The 20,653-nt window shown below is 46.9% G+C and overlaps 1 protein-coding gene across 1 annotated transcript in view; it reads left to right on the top strand.

Annotated features, from left to right (window-relative positions):
• Positions 1 to 6,526: 6,526 nt before the first annotated feature.
• ST6GALNAC3 (ST6 N-acetylgalactosaminide alpha-2,6-sialyltransferase 3) overlaps positions 6,527 to 20,653 on the top strand; it is a 541,180-nt gene continuing 527,053 nt past the window's right edge. The window contains exon 1 of the mRNA XM_082266229.1: positions 6,527 to 6,750. Within this exon, the coding sequence (XP_082122355.1) occupies positions 6,733 to 6,750 (18 nt within the window). The 5' untranslated portion in view covers positions 6,527 to 6,732. The remainder of the gene's footprint in view (positions 6,751 to 20,653) is intronic.

Genomic DNA, 20,653 nt, shown 5'->3' with positions numbered 1-20,653 from the left:
TCCCTGCTGTTAGTTCTGTCCCCAACAAGCGGGGTACCTGTCCCTACTCTACTCACATGTAAAATGCGCACCAAGCCTGGGAGCCAGGGCCTTAAATAGGCTTTGCCTGACCCAAAATGGGAGTCACATGGAGGAGCAGCATCCAATTGGATAGCTTCCCCAGTGAAGCTATCAAAGTCAACTCAAAGTTATGCAACTCACCTTACTTGCTTGAAATAATGCAATGCAATTAAAGTGTGTTAACGCACATTACATGTGCTAGCACGTAGTGATGCCATTAATTTCCAATGACATCCCACTATACTAAGGCAACTACTGTGCATTATGGTGTCCTGCATCAGAAAAAAAAAATTGCATGTATGTTTTTTGTCCGTTCTGGTGTATTGGCAGTCCATTCTTTGGAGGCTGCCTTAATGCAACACACGCTATTACATGCCATAACATTCATTAATACACTTTCCTACTCTATCTAAGCAAACAAAAAAAGTTTCAATAGGAGTTGAATTTTGCAAGTAGTCATAGATGAACACAAATATTCAGAACTGCAGAACAATTGACTTGGTGATCTTTGTATTGTACCTCCCAGAAGTCTTGGATTGTGAAGGACTGTCCCACATTTTGACGTTCTGAGTCCTGCAAAGGCTCTGCCCCTGCACACTGTGCCCAGAGCTCATTCCTATGCAAATACCACAGCTGGGTTATTTCAATGGAAGGCTGAGGGAAGCCCCTTCTGGGCTCCAGCCAAGGGAAGGACCTCGTACTGCCACTGCATCTCTCTATTCCATTAGTAAGTGAGCTAAAGAGGGGGAGGGGGGCTTTAATGGAGGGAGAACGTTTGTACTGGGCGGGTGGTCAGTACTGGAGGGTGAAGGTCTGTACTAAAGGGAAGAGGTCTGTACTGAAGTGAAGGGACACTGTACTGGAGGGGATGTTGTTCTGGCGGGAAGAGAGGGGGTCTGCGCTCGAGTAGGGGGGAATATACTGGTGCTACAGACATGCCTAAAGGATTCCTGGTGAAGAGAAGTAAAAAGTCCCTGCTGCTGACCTACTGAATCGGGGTTGAAGACAAGGACAGAGCGCAGGCTCTGGAAGTGGAAGGGGAGGGTCCATAATGGTGGGGGTGGGGGGGTCTGTACTTGTGGGGAGGGAGGAGGTCTGTATTGGAAGGGGGAGGTGCGGACTGGTGGGGAGGGGTGCCTGTACTGATGGGAAGAGAGGAGGTCTGTACTGGAGGAGGGGGGTCTGTATTAATGGGGGAGTCTGTACTGGTGGGAAGGGAGGAGGTCTGTGTTGGGGGGGGGGTCTGTACTGGTGGGGAGGGCAGAGGGCTATACTGAAAGGGGAGGGGGGGCTCTGTCCTGAGTGGGGGATCTCTACTGGTGGGGAGGGAGTAGGCCTGTACTGGATGGGGGATCTGTACTGGTGGGGAAGGAGAGGGTCTAATATTGGGGAAGCACTTTAGAGGTTCATGTACTGAGAAGGGGCTAGGAGATGGGGTCTGTGCTGTGGGGGAGGTCTGCACTGGGGGCTTGTACTACAATGGGGCTGGAAGAGGGGTCTGTTCTGAGGGTGGGGGGTTAGGGCTGTGGGGGTAAATATGTTTTAGGGGGGAATTTGAGCTTGAGAGAGCAGGGAGTTGTACTGGGATGATGGTAATTTTTGGTTGTACCCTGTGCACTGGCCTGCGTTTTATGCACTCCTGAGCCCTGCAACAAAGACTATGTTGTACATCTGTTAGTGTTTATCACTGTATTCTCTGCAAGAGCTGTAGGGTTACCACATTATGAACAGACTGTACTAAACATTGTAGCCACTAATGATATATGCTACCAGTAAGGGAACTCACAATCCGTGTGAAGCTCCCCTAACTGCTCAACAGTCCTGGATCTTCTTTGTTGTATTTTACGTTTCAAGATGCACCAAACATTTTCAATTAGTAAAAGTTTTGGATTGCAGGCAGGCCAGTAAAGCGCCTAGACTCTTCTATTCTTGTTTAGCATTGTCCTGCTGAAATATTGAAGTCTGCAAAGTCTAGATAGGAGCATACGCTGCTCTAAAACCTGAATATATTGTTCAGCATTGATGGGGCCTTTCCAGATGTGTAATGCCTCGTTTCCACTGAGCGGAACGGTTCGGGTCGGTACAGTTTAGAAGGGTTAGAATGGTCCGGTCTATTCAGGTGAGCGTTTCCACTGCAAGTCGGGCCACCAGGGACCATGCGGGGTTTACACCAAATGAGGTGTTTGTTTTGCTCTTTCATTTGACGTGAGCATTGAAGTTTTCCTGTCCGCCAATCAGTGGAATCTATCGTGTGACGCCAGTAGCTCCGCCCTAACTGTACCGTACCATTTCCTATGGCCCTACATCTGAAGCAGGACCAGGAATGGTGCGGTTTGGTTCGGTTGTATGGGCCACTTTCATAATGGAAATACCCAAAATAGCGTACCGTACCGAACCGATCCGAACCGTTCCGCTCAGTGGAAACGAGGCATAAGCTGCCCATTCCATACGCACTAATGCATCCCCATACCATCATCCTCTTTAGTCTGGAGGACGTGGCGCCCATGGTTGCCAAAAAGATTAGTAAATGTCAATTTGTCTGACCACAGAACAGTTTTCCACTTTGCAACAGACCATTTTAAATTAGCTTTGGCCCAGAGAAGATGCTGGCATTTCTGGATCATGTTTAGATATGACTTCTTCTCTGCAGGATAGAGCATTATCTTGCATTTTTGGATGGCACAGTGATTTTTGGAAGTATTCCTGAGCCCATGCAGTGATGTCCATCACAGATTCATGCCTGTTTTTAATGCAGTGCTGTCTGAGGGCCTGAAGATCACCGCCATCCAATATTGCATTTTGACTTTGTCCCTTGTGCACAGAGGTTTCTCCAGATTCTCAGAATCTTCTGATGATATTATATACTGTAGATGAGGATATACAGTATCTCACAAAAATGAGTACACCCCCTCACATTTTTGTAAATATTTTATTATATCCTTTCATGTGACAACACTGAAGAAATTACACTTTGCTACAATGTAAAGTAGTGAGTGTATAGCTTGTATAACAGTGTAAATTTGCTGTCCCCTCAAAATAAACCAACAAGTGGCCAAAAATGTCTAAACTGCTGGCAACAAAAAGTGAGTACACCCCTAAGTGAAAATGTCCAAATTGGGCCCAAAGTGTCAATATTTTGTGTGGCCACCATTATTTTCCAGCACTGCCATAACCCTCTTGGTCATGGAGTTCACCATTGGAGTCCTTTTCCACTCCTCCATAATGACATCATGGAACTGGTGGATGTTAGAGACCTTGCGCTCCTCCACCTTCTGTTTGAAGATGCCCCACAGATGCTCAATAGGGTTTAGGTCTGGAAACATGCTTGGCCAGTCCATCACCTTTACCCTCAGCTTCTTTAGCAAGGCAGTGGTCACCTTGGAGGTGTGTTTGGGGTGGTTATCATGTTGGAATACTGCCCTGCGTCCCAGTCTCCAAAGGGAGGGAATCATGCTCTGCTTCAGTATGTCACAGTACATGTTGGCATTCATGGTTCCCTCAATGAACTGTAGCTCCCCAGTGCCGGCAGCACTCATGCAGCCCCAGACCATGACACTCCCACCACCATGCTTGTCTGTAGGTAAGACACACTTGTCTTTGTACTCCTCACCTGGTTGCCACCACACACGCTTGGCACCATCTGAACCAAATAAGTTTATCTTGGTCTCATCAGACCACAGGACATGGTTCCAATAATCCATGTTCATAGTGTGCTTGTCTTCAGCAAACTGTTTGCAGGCTTTCTTGTGCATCATATTTAGAAGAGGCTTCCTTCTGGGATGACAGCCATGCAGACCAATTTGATGCAGTGTGCGGCGTATGGTCTGAGCACTAACAGGCTGACCCCCCCACCCCTACAACCTCTGCAGCAATGCTGACAGAACTCATACGTTTATTTTCCAAAGACAACCTCTGGATATGACGCTGAGCATGTGCACTCAAAATCTTTGGTCGACCATGGCGAGGCCTGTTCTGAGTGGAACCTGTCCTGTTAAACCGCTGCATGGTCTTGGCCACTGGGCTGCAGCTCAGTTTCAGGGTCTTGGCAATATTCTTATAGCCTAGGCCATTTTTTTTAGAGCAACAATTCCTTTTTCAGATCCTCAGAGAGTTCTTTGCCATGAGGTGCCATGTTGAACTTCCAGTGGCTAGTATGAGAGAGTGAGACCGATCACACCAAATTTAACACACCTGCTCCCCATTCACACCTGAGACCTTGTAACACTAACGAGTCACATAACACCGGGGAGGGAAAATGGCTAACTGGACCCAATTTGGACATTTTCACTTGCCAGCGGTTTAGACATTAATGGCTGTGTGTTGAGTTATTTTGAGGGGACAGCAAATTTACACTGTTATACAAGCTGTACACTCACTACTTTACATTGTAGCAAAGTGTCATTTCTTCAGTGTTGTCACATGAAAAGATGTAATAAAATATTTACAAAAATGTGAGGGGTGTACTCACTTTTGTGAGATACTGTACATAGGGGACTCTGTGTACTGTATATAGCAGGTTAGTATGATCTTAGTATATATGGGGAATCCCTCTGTAAATATGGTGGGTTAGCACTCTCATGGTATATATATAGTATATAGGGGGTGTCTCTGTATGGTGGGGGTCTTCATGTACATGAATAATTGCCAGCCTTCTCTACCAGTATTCATGCATTGCAGGATGGAGACAGTCTCCAGTATATATGTGGTGTATAACTGGAGGTATTCAGTGTATACGGGGTGTAGGAGAGGAGGTCTCCGGAGTATACGGGGTGTAGGAGAGGAAGTCTCTGGTGTATAGGGCGGGCGGTCTCTGGTGTATATGGTGTGTAGGGCGAGAGGTCTCCGTTGTATACGGTGTGCAGGGTGGGAGGTGTCCGGTGTATACAGGGTGTAGGAGGAGAGGTCTTTAGTGTATAGGGGGTGTAAGGCGGGAGGTCTCCGGTGTATATGGGGTGTAAGGCGGGAGGTCTCCGGTGTATGCGGTGTGTAGGGTGGGAGGTCTCCGGTGTATAGGGGGTGTAGGAAGGGAGGTCTCCAGTATATACGGGTGTTGGGTGGGAGGCCTCGGTTGTATACAGGGTGTAGGAGGAGAGGTCTCCGGTGTATACGGGGTGTAGGACAGGAGGTCCCTGGTATATACGGGGTGTAGGACAGGAAGTCTCCGGTGTATACGGTGTGTAGGACAGGAGGTCCCTGGTATATACGGGGTGTAGGACAGGAAGTCTCCGGTGTATACGGTGTGTAGGACAGGAGGTCTCTGGTATATACGGGGTGTAGGACAGGAAGTCTCCGGTGTATACGGTGTGTAGGACAGGAGGTCCCTGGTATATACGGGGTGTAGGACAGGAAGTCTCCGGTGTATACGGTGTGTAGGACAGGAGGTCTCTGGTATATACGGGGTGTAGGACAGGAAGTCTCCGGTGTATACGGTGTGTAGGACAGGAGGTCCCTGGTATATACGGGGTGTAGGACAGGAAGTCTCCGGTGTATACGGTGTGTAGGACAGGAGGTCTCTGGTATATACGGGGTGTAGGACAGGAAGTCTCCGGTATATACGGGGTGTAGGACGGGAGGTCTCTGGTATATACGGGGTGTAGGACAGGAAGTCTCCGGTATATACGGGGTGTAGGACGGGAGGTCTCCGGTATATACGGGGTGTAGTACGGGAGGTCTCCGGTATATACGGGGTGTAGGACGGGAGGTCTCCGGTATATACGGGGTGTAGGATGGGAGGTCTCCGGTATATACGGATGTAGGACGGGAGGTCTCCGGTATATACGGATGTAGGACGGGAGGTCTCCGGTGTATACGGGGTGTAGGACGGGAGGTCTCCGGTATATACGGGGTGTAGGACGGGAGGTCTCCGGTATATACGGGGTGTAGGACGGGAGGTCTCCGGTATATACGGAGGGTAGGACGGGAGGTCTCCGGTGTATATGGGGTGTAGGACGGGAGGTCTCCGGTAGAGTTGGGTACATATCTCCAGTACAGGGTGCAGTGATGTAGGAAGAGTGAAGGGCGGGTAGGCTCCGGTATAGCCGGTACATATCTCCGGTGGGAGGAGGAGGGGAGGACGGGCAGTGTCCGGTATAGGGGTTACATATCTCCGGTATAGCCGGTACATATCTCCGGTAGGGGGAGGACGGTCAGGCTCCGGTATAGCCGGTACAGATCTCCGGTAGGGGGAGGAGGGGAGGACGGTCAGGCTCCGGTATAGGGGGTACAGATCTCCGGTATAAGGAGGAGGGGAGGACGGTCAGGCTCCGGTATAGCCGGTACAGATCTCCGGTATAAGGAGGAGGGGAGGACGGTCAGGCTCCGGTATAGCCGGTACAGATCTCCGGTAGGGGGAGGAGGGGAGGACGGTCAGGCTCCGGTATAGCCGGTACAGATCTCCGGTAGGAGAAGGTCGGCTCGGTTCTGTATTGTCGGCGCTCCGCCCCTCGCCGTACCCCGGGAGGGGGGTCTGGGGGTGACAGGAGGGGGATGGACTGGCGCCGGTTCGGGCGGAGAAGATGCTGAGACCCCCCAGTCGGAGCCCCATGTGACCGGGGAGGTGTCTGGCTGGCTGGCCGGGGAGGGAGGGGGGTGAGGCGGCCTCTGCTGCTCGGATGGCCGCAGTGTAAGCGGAGGATTTGCTGTGAGGTTGCACCGAGGAGGATCGGCGGGGACATGGCCGGGATCCTGAAGGTAAGAGAGCATCGGCCGATCCACTAATACTGACCGAGACATCCGCCGATCCCTGCGAGAGATCCCCGACTGGGAATGAAAGCTGAGTGACAGTTGAGTGTGACATCAGAATGACAGTTGAGTGTGAGGTCTGTGATACAGTTAAGTGTGAGATCGAAGTAACAATTGACTGTGAGATCAGAGTGACAGCTGAGAATGAAAGCTGAGTGACAGTTGAGATTGGAGTGACTGCAGAGCCAAAGAGCTGAGTGACAGTTGAGTGTGTGATCGGAGTGACAGCTGAGTGTGAGATCAGAGTGACAGTTGAGTGTGAGATCAGAGTGACAGTTGAGTGTGTGATCGGAGTAACAGTTGAGTGTGAGATCAGATTGACAGTTGAGTGTGTGATCAGAGTAACAGTTGAGTGTGAGATCGGAGTGACAGTTGAGTGTGTGATCGGAGTAACAGTTGAGTGTGAGATCAGAGTGACAGTTGAGTGTGAGATCAGAGTGACAGTTGAGTGTGTGATCGGAGTAACAGTTGAGTGTGAGATCAGATTGACAGTTGAGTGTGTGATCAGAGTAACAGTTGAGTGTGAGATCGGAGTGACAGTTGAGTGTGTGATCGGAGTAACAGTTGAGTGTGAGATCAGAGTGACAGTTGAGATTGGAGTGACTGCAGAGCCAAAGAGCTGAGTGATAGTTGAGTGTGAGATCAGAGTGACAGCTGAGTGTGAGATCAGAGTGACAGTTGAGTGTGAGATCAGAGTGACAGTTGAGTGTGAGATCAGAGTGACAGTTGAGATTGGAGTGACTGCAGAGCCAAAGAGCTGAGTGATAGTTGAGTGTGAGATCAGAGTGACAGCTGAGTGTGAGATCAGAGTGACAGTTGAGTGTGAGATCAGAGTGACAGTTGAGTGTGAGATCAGAGTGACAGTTGAGTGTGTGATCGGAGTAACAGTTGAGTGTGAGATCAGATTGACAGTTGAGTGTGTGATCAGAGTAACAGTTGAGTGTGAGATCGGAGTGACAGTTGAGTGTGTGATCGGAGTAACAGTTGAGTGTGAGATCAGAGTGACAGTTGAGTGTGTGATCGGAGTAACAGTTGAGTGTGAGATCAGAGTGACAGTTGAGTGTGAGATCAGAGTGACAGTTGAGTGTGTGATCGGAGTGACAGCTGAGTGTGAGATCAGAGTGACAGTTGAGTGTGAGATCAGAGTGACAGTTGAGTGTGTGATCGGAGTAACAGTTGAGTGTGAGATCAGATTGACAGTTGAGTGTGTGATCAGAGTAACAGTTGAGTGTGAGATCGGAGTGACAGTTGAGTGTGTGATCGGAGTAACAGTTGAGTGTGAGATCAGAGTGACAGTTGAGTGTGAGATCAGAGTGACAGTTGAGTGTGTGATCGGAGTAACAGTTGAGTGTGAGATCAGATTGACAGTTGAGTGTGTGATCAGAGTAACAGTTGAGTGTGAGATCGGAGTGACAGTTGAGTGTGTGATCGGAGTAACAGTTGAGTGTGAGATCAGAGTGACAGTTGAGATTGGAGTGACTGCAGAGCCAAAGAGCTGAGTGATAGTTGAGTGTGAGATCAGAGTGACAGCTGAGTGTGAGATCAGAGTGACAGTTGAGTGTGAGATCAGAGTGACAGTTGAGTGTGAGATCAGAGTGACAGTTGAGATTGGAGTGACTGCAGAGCCAAAGAGCTGAGTGATAGTTGAGTGTGAGATCAGAGTGACAGCTGAGTGTGAGATCAGAGTGACAGTTGAGTGTGAGATCAGAGTGACAGTTGAGTGTGAGATCAGAGTGACAGTTGAGTGTGTGATCGGAGTAACAGTTGAGTGTGAGATCAGATTGACAGTTGAGTGTGTGATCAGAGTAACAGTTGAGTGTGAGATCGGAGTGACAGTTGAGTGTGTGATCGGAGTAACAGTTGAGTGTGAGATCAGAGTGACAGTTGAGTGTGTGATCGGAGTAACAGTTGAGTGTGAGATCAGAGTGACAGTTGAGTGTGTGATCAGAGTAAGAGTTGAGTGTGAGATCGGAGTGACAGTTGAGTGTGATCGGAGTGACAGTTGAGTGTGAGATCAGAGTGACAGTTGAGTGTGTGATCGGAGTAACAGTTGAGTGTGAGATCAGAGTGACAGTTGAGTGTGAGATCAGAGTGACAGTTGAGTGTGTGATCGGAGTGATAGTTGAGTGTGTGATCGGAGTGACAGTTGAGTGTGTGACCGGAGTGGCAGTTGAGTGTGAGATCGGAATGACAGCTGACTGTGAGATCAGGGTGACAGCTTAGTGTGAGATCGGAGTGACAGTTGAGTGTGAGATCAGAGTGACAGCTGAGTGTAAGATCGGAGTGACAGTTCAATGTGAGATTGGAGTGACAGTTCAATGTGAGGCCGGTGTGACAGTTGAGTGTGAGGTTGGAGTGATAGTTCAATGTGAGATTCTTTGTGTGGAGTACACACTTTTAGAAAATTCTCAGAACAATCGTCCGATTTTCCTCGTTTCACAGCAAGTCGGAACCAAGGAAGGAAATAATGTTTGAGAGATCTCGTACGACAAATGATTTTTTTTTTGTTGTTTATGGTTTCTGATCATGCGCAGTCCTTTGTTTCTGATTTTTCTTGTCCAAAAATAGTCCAAAAACGGTATACATTGAACAAAAATCGTTAGTTTGGTTCCCTACGAAAAAAAATTTGGAGTTTGTCCCTTTGGAAATTTTCATTCAGAAGGTGGAAAGTTGTGTACACACTATCAGAAAATCCTACGATTGTGTCAGTTTTATAACAATGGTTATAAAACAGCGTATCCAATCCAAACATCAGGAACAATCTGTGTCGGTACCCACTGAGGAAGGGGCTAAGCCTCGAAACGCGTCAGCCATCATCCATTGAGGGCAGTGTGTACCGACACAGATTGTTCCTGATGTTTGGATTGGATACACTGTGTTATAACCATTGTTTGTGAGTAGATACTTTTTTCAATTGAATAAAACCTTTATTGAGGATAATGCACTGGGCCGGTGCGCCCTCTGGTTGTTTCAGACTTCCCCGGTGTTATAGGGCGGCAAGGCCTCAGCCATTTGGGATGCCAAGTGTGAGTTCCGTTGAATGAGTGGACAGGGGGAGGGGGTTCTGGTTCTGAGCTCAGGAGTAAGGTGCTACAGCATCACAATCCTGTTTTGGAGCGCTATTTATTTCTTTACAGGACAAAAAAAGGCAACAGAATAAAACATGCCAGATTTACTAAAACACATCACTATGCATGCCGCAACCCAATGCACATTTCTCCCCAATATCCATATCTGATGAACCCCAGGGGAAGCCGACAATCCCTCTGGTGGGGGGCGCTACTACTGAGATTGTCTGTCACTCATCGCCATTAACAGAAAGTCTTCTACTTCTATCAAAGGTGTCCTCTGATTGGACAGGATGGAGATCGTTAAGTCACTTCTCTCCACCCCGTCCAGTTAGAGAACCTAAAAGAAAAACAAAGTGTTCTATGAATGGCAACAGTGCTGAGAGAGCGACCCCCTGTGGTCAGTGTGCAGAGGGGAACCCGCTTGGCTCAGGACCCAGAAGGTCACGACAATCACTGCAGCAGCGCCGAATACTACAATAATTGTCAGCTTCCACAGCGGCCTATCAGGTGGGAGATATACAATACATACTTACATTGTGCCAAGCTGGGCTAAGCATGCAATACAAATAATTCTCAGAGCTCAGATTTCATAAAAGGAATGAGAATAAATAAAAGGAATGAGGCTACAATGTATTTTCTCACTTTACCCATTCCTTACCTATCCAAAACTAAAACCTCTGCACTGTAGAGGTATTTTAGGTGTAGAATCAGCTTTGGATGGACAGATATATGGAACAGGTATGAAAGCCATGTGGGGTCTGAGTGTGAGATCGCAGTGGCAGCTGAGAATGAGATTGAAATGACAGCTGAGAGTGAGATTGGAGTGACAGTTAACTGTAAGAGTCGAGTGACAGCTGAGTGTGAGATTTGTGTGACATCTGAGTGTAGGATATAGGTGACAACTGAGTGTGAGATCTGAGTGACAGCTGAGTGTGAAATTAGAGTGACAGCTGAGTGTGAAATTAGAGTGACAGCTGATAGTGAGATTGGAGTGACAGTTGAGAGTAAGATTGCAGTGACAGCTGAGGGTGAGATCGCAGTGACAGCTAAGCCTGAGGTCTGGGTGACAGCTTAGGGTGAGATTGCCGTGACAGCTGAGGGTGGGATTGGAGTGACAGCTGAGAGGGAGATTGGAATGACAGCTGAGAGTGAGATTGGAGTGACAGCTGAGAATGAGATTGGAGTGACAGCTGAGAATGAGATTGGAGTGACCGCTGAGAGGGAGATTGGAATGACAGCTGAGAGTGAGATTGGAGTGACAGCTGAGAGTGAGATTGGAGTGACAGCTGAGCATGAGATTGGAGTGACAGCTGAGAGTGAGATTGGAATGACAGCTAAGAGTGAGATTGGAGTGACAGTTGAGGGTGGGATTGGAGTGACAGCTGAGAGGGAGATTGGAATGACAGCTGAGAATGAGATTGGAGTGACAGCTGAGAGTGAGATTGGAGTGACAGTTTAGAGTGAGATTGGAATGACAGCTGAGAGTGAGATTGGAGTGACAGCTGAGTGTGAGATCACAGTGACAACTGTGGGTGAGATTGGAGTGACAGCTGAGAGTGAGATTGGAGTGACAGCTGAGAGTGAGATTGGAGTGACAGCTGAGAGTGAGATTGGAGTGACAGCTGAGAGTGAGATTGGAGTGACAGCTGAGGGTGAATGCAGTGACAGATAAGTGAGTGTGATCTGAGTGACACCATGCCTAGTCCGAGTGACAGTTGGGGACACTGAAGTTGGGGTGAGATCTGAGCGTTGCTTTCTACAAATAAAGTTAGAGTTCCCCCATCCATTGATCTTCATCCTCAGTAGAGCGTGTGATGTTAGGTGGTGGTGGTGGGGGTGATGGGTGAGTCATAGGAAAGGTAATAAAGTGAAGTGCTGCTAGAAGTCTGTATGAGGGATGAATATATCATTGTAAAAACATGAACGTTTCCTCCAGTAAATGTGAATCATCTCAGATTTTTTTATGTAGAAAATCTGACACTTGAAACTGAGTTGTAAAGCAAAACAGCACCAGTCATCCCAACCTATCTGCTCTTACCTTACCAGTCATCCCAACCTGTCTGCTCTTACCTTACCAGTCATCCCAACCTGTCTGCTCTTACCTTACCAGTCATCCCAACCTGTCTGCTCTTACCTTACCAATCATCCCAACCTGTCTGCTCTTACCTTACCAGTCATCCCAACCTGTCTGCTCTTACCTTACCAGTCATCCCAACCTATCTGCTCTTACCTTACCAGTCATCCCAACCTGTCTGCTCTTACCTTACCAGTCATCCACCCCTGTCTGCTCTTACCTTACCAGTCATCCCAACCTGTCTGCTCTTACCTTACCAGTCATCCACCCCTGTCTGCTCTTACCTTACCAGTCATCCCAACCTGTCTGCTCTTACCTTACCAGTCATCCACCCCTGTCTGCTCTTACCTTACCAGTCATCCCAACATGTCTGCTCTTACCTTACCAGTCATCCCAACATGTCTGCTCTTACCTTACCAGTCATCCCAACCTGTCTGCTCTTACCTTACCAGTCATCCCAACCTGTCTGCTCTTACCTTACCAGTCATCCCAACCTGTCTGCTCTTACCTTACCAGTCATCCACCCCTGTCTGCTCTTACCTTACCAGTCATCCCATTCCCAACCTGTCTGCTCTTACCTTACCAGTCATCCCATTCCCAACCTGTCTGCTCTTACCTTACCAATCATCCCAACCTGTCTGCTCTTACCTTACCAGTCATCCCAACCTGTCTGCTCTTACCTTACCAGTCATCACAACCTGTCTGCTCTTACCTTACCAGTCATCCCAACCTGTCTGCTCTTACCTTACCAGTCATCCACCCCTGTCTGCTCTTACCTTACCAGTCATCCACCCCTGTCTGCTCTTACCTTACCAGTCATCCCAACCTGTCTGCTCTTACCTTACCAGTCATCCACCCCTGTCTGCTCTTACCTTACCAGTCATCCCAACCTGTCTGCTCTTACCTTACCAGTCATCCACCCCTGTCTGCTCTTACCTTACCAGTCATCCCAACATGTCTGCTCTTACCTTACCAGTCATCCCAACATGTCTGCTCTTACCTTACCAGTCATCCCAACCTGTCTGCTCTTACCTTACCAGTCATCCCAACCTGTCTGCTCTTACCTTACCAGTCATCCCAACCTGTCTGCTCTTACCTTACCAGTCATCCACCCCTGTCTGCTCTTACCTTACCAGTCATCCCATTCCCAACCTGTCTGCTCTTACCTTACCAGTCATCCCATTCCCAACCTGTCTGCTCTTACCTTACCAATCATCCCAACCTGTCTGCTCTTACCTTACCAGTCATCCCAACCTGTCTGCTCTTACCTTACCAGTCATCACAACCTTTCTGCTCTTACCTTACCAGTCATCCCAACCTGTCTGCTCTTACCTTACCAGTCATCCCAACCTGTCTGCTCTTACCTTACCAGTCATCCCAACCTGTCTGCCCTTACCTTACCAGTCATCCCAACCTTTCTGCTCTTACCTTACCAGTCATCCCAACCTGTGTGCTCTTACCTTACCGGTCATCCCAACCTGTCTGCTCTTACCTTACCAGTCATCCCAACCTGTCTGCTCTCACTTTACCAGTCATCCCAACCTGTCTGCTCTTACCTTACCAGTCATCCCAACCTGTCTGCTCTTACCTTACCAGTCATCCCAACCTGTCTGCTCTTACCTTACCAGTCATCCCAACCTTGTCTGCTCTTACCTTACCAGTCATCACAACCTTTCTGCTCTTACCTTACCAGTCATCCCAACCTGTCTGCTCTTACCTTACCAGTCATCCCAACCTGTCTGCTCTTACCTTACCAGTCATCCCAACCTGTCTGCCCTTACCTTACCAGTCATCCCAACCTTTCTGCTCTTACCTTACCAGTCATCCCAACCTGTGTGCTCTTACCTTACCGGTCATCCCAACCTGTCTGCTCTTACCTTACCAGTCATCCCAACCTGTCTGCTCTCACTTTACCAGTCATCCCAACCTGTCTGCTCTTACCTTACCAGTCATCCCAACCTGTCTGCTCTTACCTTACCAGTCATCCCAACCTGTCTGCTCTTACCTTACCAGTCACCCCAACCTTTCTGCTCTTACCTTACCAGTCATCCCAACCTTGTCTGCTCTTACCTTACCAGTCATCCCAACCTTGTCTGCTCTTACCTTACCAGTCATCCCAACCTGTCTGCTCTTACCTTACCAGTCATCCCAACCTGTCTGCTCTTACCTTACCAGTCACCCCAACCTTTCTGCTCTTACCTTACCAGTCATCCCAACCTGTCTGCTCTTACCTTACCAGTCATCCACCCCTGTCTGCTCTTACCTTACCAGTCATCCCAACCTGTCTGCTCTTACCTTACCAGTCATCCACCCCTGTCTGCTCTTACCTTACCAGTCATCCCAACCTGTCTGCTCTTACCTTACCAGTCATCCCAACCTGTCTGCTCTTACCTTACCAGTCATCCCAACCTGCCTGCTCTTACCTTACCAGTCATCCCAACCTGTCTGCTCTTACCTTACCAGTCATCCACCCTGTCTGCTCTTACCTTACCAGTCATCCCAACCTGTCTGCTCTTACCTTACCAGTCATCCACCCCTGTCTGCTCTTACCTTACCAGTCATCCCATTCCCAACCTGTCTGCTCTTACCTTACCAGTCATCCACCCTGTCTGCTCTTACCTTACCAGTCATCCCAACCTGTCTGCTCTTACCTTACCAGTCATCCACCCCTGTCTGCTCTTACCTTACCAGTCATCCCATTCCCAACCTGTCTGCTCTTACCTTACCAGTCATCCACCCCTGTCTGCTCTTACCTTACCAGTCATCCCAACCTGTCTGCTCTTACCTTACCAGTCATCCACCCCTGTCTGCTCTTACCTTACCAGTCATCCCAACCTGTCTGCTCTTACCTTACCAGTCATCCACCCCTGTCTGCTCTTACCTTACCAGTCATCCCAACCTGTCTGCTCTTACCTTACCAGTCATCCCAACCTGTCTGCTCTTACCTTACCAGTCATCCCAACCTGCCTGCTCTTACCTTACCAGTCATCCCAACCTGTCTGCTCTTACCTTACCAGTCATCCACCCTGTCTGCTCTTACCTTACCAGTCATCCCAACCTGTCTGCTCTTACCTTACCAGTCATCCACCCCTGTCTGCTCTTACCTTACCAGTCATCCCATTCCCAACCTGTCTGCTCTTACCTTACCAGTCATCCACCCTGTCTGCTCTTACCTTACCAGTCATCCCAACCTGTCTGCTCTTACCTTACCAGTCATCCACCCCTGTCTGCTCTTACCTTACCAGTCATCCCAACCTGTCTGCTCTTACCTTACCAGTCATCCCAACCTGTCTGCTCTCACTTTACCAGTCATCCCAACCTGTCTGCTCTTACCTTACCAGTCATCCCAACCTTGTCTGCTCTTACCTTACCAGTCATCCACCCCTGTCTGCTCTTACCTTACCAGTCATCCCAACCTGTCTGCTCTTACCTTACCAGTCATCCCAACCTGTCTGCTCTTACTTTGTCACCCAGGAAAGACTCCTCTGGGCACCCCTCTGAAAGCAGATTCACTTTGTTACTAACACTGACTTTGGGGCTAAGTCCTGAGCACCTGCCATTGCCCTGCCCATAGAGAGAGTCTCAATGACTAGCACACACTAATACTAGTGTACAAGGTGATGGTAGTGAGCGGGGATGTCAGGGAAATCAGTCAGGAAACCAGTTTCAGAGGGACACACAGAAAAAGGCAACAAAGGTAAAGAGATGATTTTGGGGTCACCACACCAGTTACAATCTGCCAATACAATCTTTGTACAATCAAATTTAGATTTACAAAAACTATGTAACATGGTAGTTTGTATCCAATCAGGCAGGCTCTTGTACTACATACTTGTTGGTGGATTTAAGGGAGATTGTACAGCCAGGCTGTAAAATGTATGGCCAGCTCAAGAGACTTTTACATCTGAACTGACTGTGAGTACACCCCTCACATTTTTGTAAATATTTTATTCTATCTTTTCATGTGACAACACTGAAGAAATAACACTTTACTACAATGTAAAGTAGTGAGTGTACAGCTTGTATAACAATGTAAATTTGCTGTCCCCTCAAAATAACTCAACACACAGCCATTAATGTCTAAACCGCTGGCCACAAAAGTAAATACACCCCTAAGTGAAAATGTCCAAATTGGACCCAAAGTGTCAATATTTTGTGTGGCCACCATTATTTTCCAGCACTGCCTTAACCCTCTTGGGCATGAAGTTCACCAAAGCTTCACAGGTTGTCACTGGAGTCCTCTTCTACTCCTCCATGAAGACATCACGGACCTGGTGGATGTTAGAGACCTTGTGCTCCTCCACCTTCTGTTTGAGGATGCCCCACAGATGCTCAATAGGGTTTAGGTCTGGCCAGTCCATCACCTTTACCCTCAGCTTCTTTAGCAAGGCAGTGGTTGTCTTGGAGGTGTGTTTGGGGTCTTTATCATGTTGGAATACTGCCCTGCGGCCCAGTTTCTGAAGGGAGGGGATCATGCTCTGCTTCAGTATGTCACAGTACATGTTGGCATTCATGGTTCCCTCATTAAACTGTAGTTCCCCATTGCCGGCAGCACTCATGCAGCCCCAGACCATGACACTCCCATCACCATGCTTGACTGTAGGCAAGACACACTTGTCTTTGTACTCCTCACCTGGTTGCCACCACACACGCTTGACACCATCTGAACCAAATACGTTTATCTTAGTCTCATCAGAGCACAGGCCATGGTTCCAGTGATCCATGTCCTTAGTCTGCTTGTCTTTAGCAAACTGTTTGCAGATTTTCTTGTGCATCATCTTTAGAAGAGGCTTCCTTCTGGGATGACAGCCATGCAGACCAATTTGATGCAGTGTGCGGCGTATGGTCTGAGCACTGGCAGGCTGACCCCCTACCACTTCAACCTCTGCAGCAATGCTGACAGCACTCATACCTCTATTTCCCAAAGACAACCTCTGGATATGACGCTGAGCACATACATTTAGCTTCTTTGGTCGACCATGGCGAGGCCTGTTCTGAGTGGAACCTGTTCTGTTAAAATGCCGTATGGGCTTGGCCACCATGCTGCAGCTCAGTTTCAGGGTCTTGTCAATCTTCTTATAGCTTAGGCCATCTTTATGTAGAGCAACAATTCTTTTTTTCAGATCCTCAGAGAGTTCTTTGCCACGAGGTGCCATGTTGAACTTACAGTGACCAGTATGAGAGAGTGAGAGCGATAACACCAAATATAACACACCTGCTCTCCATTCACACTTTAAAACTTGTAACACTTAATGGGTCACATGACACGGGGGAGGGAAAATGGCTAGTTGGGCCCAATTTGGATATTTGGATATTTTCACTTATTTGCTCACTTTTGTTGCCAGCAGTTTGGACATTAATGGCTGTGTGTTGAGTTATTTTGAGGGGACAGTAAATTTACACTGTTATACAAGCTGTACACTCACTACTTTACATTGTAGCAAAGTGTCATTTCTTCAGTGTTGTCACATGAAAAGATAGAATAAAATATTTACTTTTGTGAGATACTGTACATAGGGGACTCTGTGTATATGGCAGGTTAGTAGGATCTTAGTATATATGGGGAATCCCTCTGTAAATATGGTGGGCTAGCACTCTCATGGTATATATAGTATATAGGGGGTGTCTCTGTATAGTGGGGGTTCTTCATGTTCATGAATAATTACCAGCCTTCTCTACCAGTATTTATGCATTGCAGGATGGAGACAGCCGTTTCATGTTGTCACATGAAAAGATATAATAAAATATTTACATAAATGTGAGGGGTGTACTCACTTTTGTGAAGTACTGTATATTATAATTCTCATAATGTTTTGTAAAATACAAATAAACATCTGTGGCACAAATTCTCCGACCCTAAAAGCCCCCCTCCCAGCACAAACTCCCCTCCCCCAATCTCCCATCCTCGCACAACCCCCCACCCCCCAAATTTCACTTTCCTAGCACAAATGTCCCCCAATCATCCCTACTAGCACAAATCCTCTCCCCCCCCCCAAAAAAAATGTCCCTCCTAGCATAAATCTAGTACCAGATCTGCAGTACCATGCGATCTGGTGCCTGAAAGTGCAGTGCCTTTGCAATCTGCATTTGGGGCGCCGTTAACAATGTATTGCCACCTGCTCCAGATCGCAAAAGCTGTGTGATTTGAATGCCATGTGAGAAATGCGCATGGAACACGCCCTTAGCCTGCATTCACATGTCAGCGTATTGATCGCGGGCAGAATCGCAAAAAAATTGCGGGACGCATTACGCTCCAAAGAAGCTCTTGTACTTTTTTGGGCGTAATGCGTCCCGCGATTTTTTTTGTGCGATGTTACCGCGATTCGGCAGGCGGAAATCGCGGCAACATCGCACAGCGTTTGGGGTGCTATTGCAAATCACGGGCAATGCACAGGCGTCCCGCGATTTGCAATGATTTCCGGATCGCGGGCAGAATCGCCGATCAATACGCTGACATGTGAATGCAGCTTTACAGCGCCGCATTCTGGTGTGAACCCCGTGTAGTCATTTATCCTGGTGGTGGTACAGCTGTCAGGATTATTATTATTATATAAAAGTTACATTGTTTATAAACATCTCTGATCTTTGTGTACACGGCGGATACATTAGCAGTGAAGATTACTGATCTTGTGTATGGAGTAGATGGAATTGTCTTCATTCCGCTTTGTATTGTTCTCTGTTTTCACTTTATGTTCCTCACCTCCCCCGATTCACGTTCTGCAAAAAATTGCGACCTTCAAAGTCCGCACATACCGGCAGCATCTGAAAACTCCCGCACATGTGTTGCCAAGCATTTCCAGCCGCCTTGTGTTAACTTTTTAACCATCTGAGCTCCGGAAGATTTTACCCCCTTCACGACCAGGCCATTTTTTTGCTATTAAGCACTGCGCTACTTTAACTGGTAATTGCTCGGTCATGCAAAGCTGTACACAAACAAAATGTATATCTTTATTTATGGGGTTTCCCGTCCGCTCTCCAAAGGGAGAAAATGACATGGACAAAGTAGAGATTTTATGGTGCCTAATGATGATGTAAACAACAATTTATAAAAAAATCCAAATAAAAAAAATGTAATAACTGATTAATGTATAGAAAGTTAAAAAACATTTTATATGGACAGTACAACAATATTATGATCCAGTATATATATAATGAACTCGATATTGGTGAGATCCGAAAGATAGCATGTAAATACCTAAGGTGAGATCCGAAAGATAGCATGTAAATACCTAAGGATTGACGCGTTTTGCCCTATTCAGGGGCTTCCTCAGGATCCAGGATTATATGCACTACATAGACAAACATAATACACATAAGGCCAAGTAACAAATTGAATACATAATATTCAATAATTGGAAGGATGATCAAGATAGGTTAGGCGCATCCTCTACGTTGATACGTTCACCAACTAACTTAAAATCTTTCAAGAAAAAATCCACTAGATTTCCCAATCCTACTAATTCTAGGGTTGATATTTTTGTTACAATGGTCACCCGGGAAATTGAACATATGACCCCTTTAAAATCTAAAAATAACTTTTATTCTAATGAGCAGGAAGCCCTATGAAATCTGTCTAAATATACGAATATAATTGTAAAACCAGCGGACAGGGGGGGGGGGGGGGATTTATTGTGATGAACAATGCCCAATATGTGAACATGTTTAAAAAAAAATTGAACAACGAGACCTGCTATTGCAGAATTGATAGCATCTACTTAGATAGATATTGGAGGGAATTATTTGATTTATTTGGGGATAGTGCCATGTATTTTTTGCTGTAGCATTCCCCTCCTTTCCCTCTCACACTAAAATTTATATCTTTCTTTTCACACAAATAGAGATTTTTTTTTGGTGGTATTTGATCACTGTTTTTTAAGTTTTATTATATAAACCAAAAAATAAATAAAACATATCCAATAAAAAAATGTTAAAAAAAAAAATCTAATTTCTTTATAAATTTACGGTAGGCCAAAATGTATTTTGCTACATATTTTTGGTAAAAAAAATCCTAATAAGTGTATATTGGTTGGTTTACGTGAAAATTATAGTGTCTACGAACTATGGTATATATTCTGGAATTTTTATTTTTATTTATTTATTTTTTTTATACTAGAAATGGCGGCAGACTTATAGTGGGACTGTGATAGTACGGCAGACAATCTGACACCAACTGATACTTTGTGGGAACTGACTAACTGACTTTACCAGTGAAACTAATGAAGTGATCGGTCCTAATAATATGCACTGTCAGGGTTGCTGATTAAACAGTACAACCTGTCCTGTTGTACTGGGCCCAGACCTCATTAATTAAACTTTATTGTTCATTTTTTCCTAAATTAGTAAATGGATTTTACTAGATCACACCCCCCCCCCTTTCCCCCTCCTACTTGTTTTCCAGGGTTTAACTTCCATTTCTCTGGGACTAATCAGTTCAAAAGAGGGGCCCAGGATGTGGGACTTTTTATTTTTTATTTTTCAGGGCGTGGGGGGGGGGGGGGGGGTTAAAGTCAGTGATGCTGTTTCGCTGCACCCTAGGGGTGTGGGTGGGGTTTAGGCAAGGTTGGGGGGACCCAGTCAGGGATGCTGTACAATGCCCTATGACTTCTAACAGCAGTCCTGTGCACTGTCACTGTACTAATGACACTGGCTGGGAAGAGGTTAACATCTAGGGGCAATCAAAGGGTTACTGTGTGCCTAACAAGTGTTA

Source organism: Pelophylax lessonae, assembly GCF_965119305.1.
Source record: "Pelophylax lessonae genome assembly, chromosome: 8".
NCBI lineage: Eukaryota > Metazoa > Chordata > Amphibia > Anura > Ranidae > Pelophylax > Pelophylax lessonae.
The sequence above is the reverse complement of the archived record's forward strand: the minus strand, read 5'-3'. Positions and strand labels throughout refer to the sequence as shown.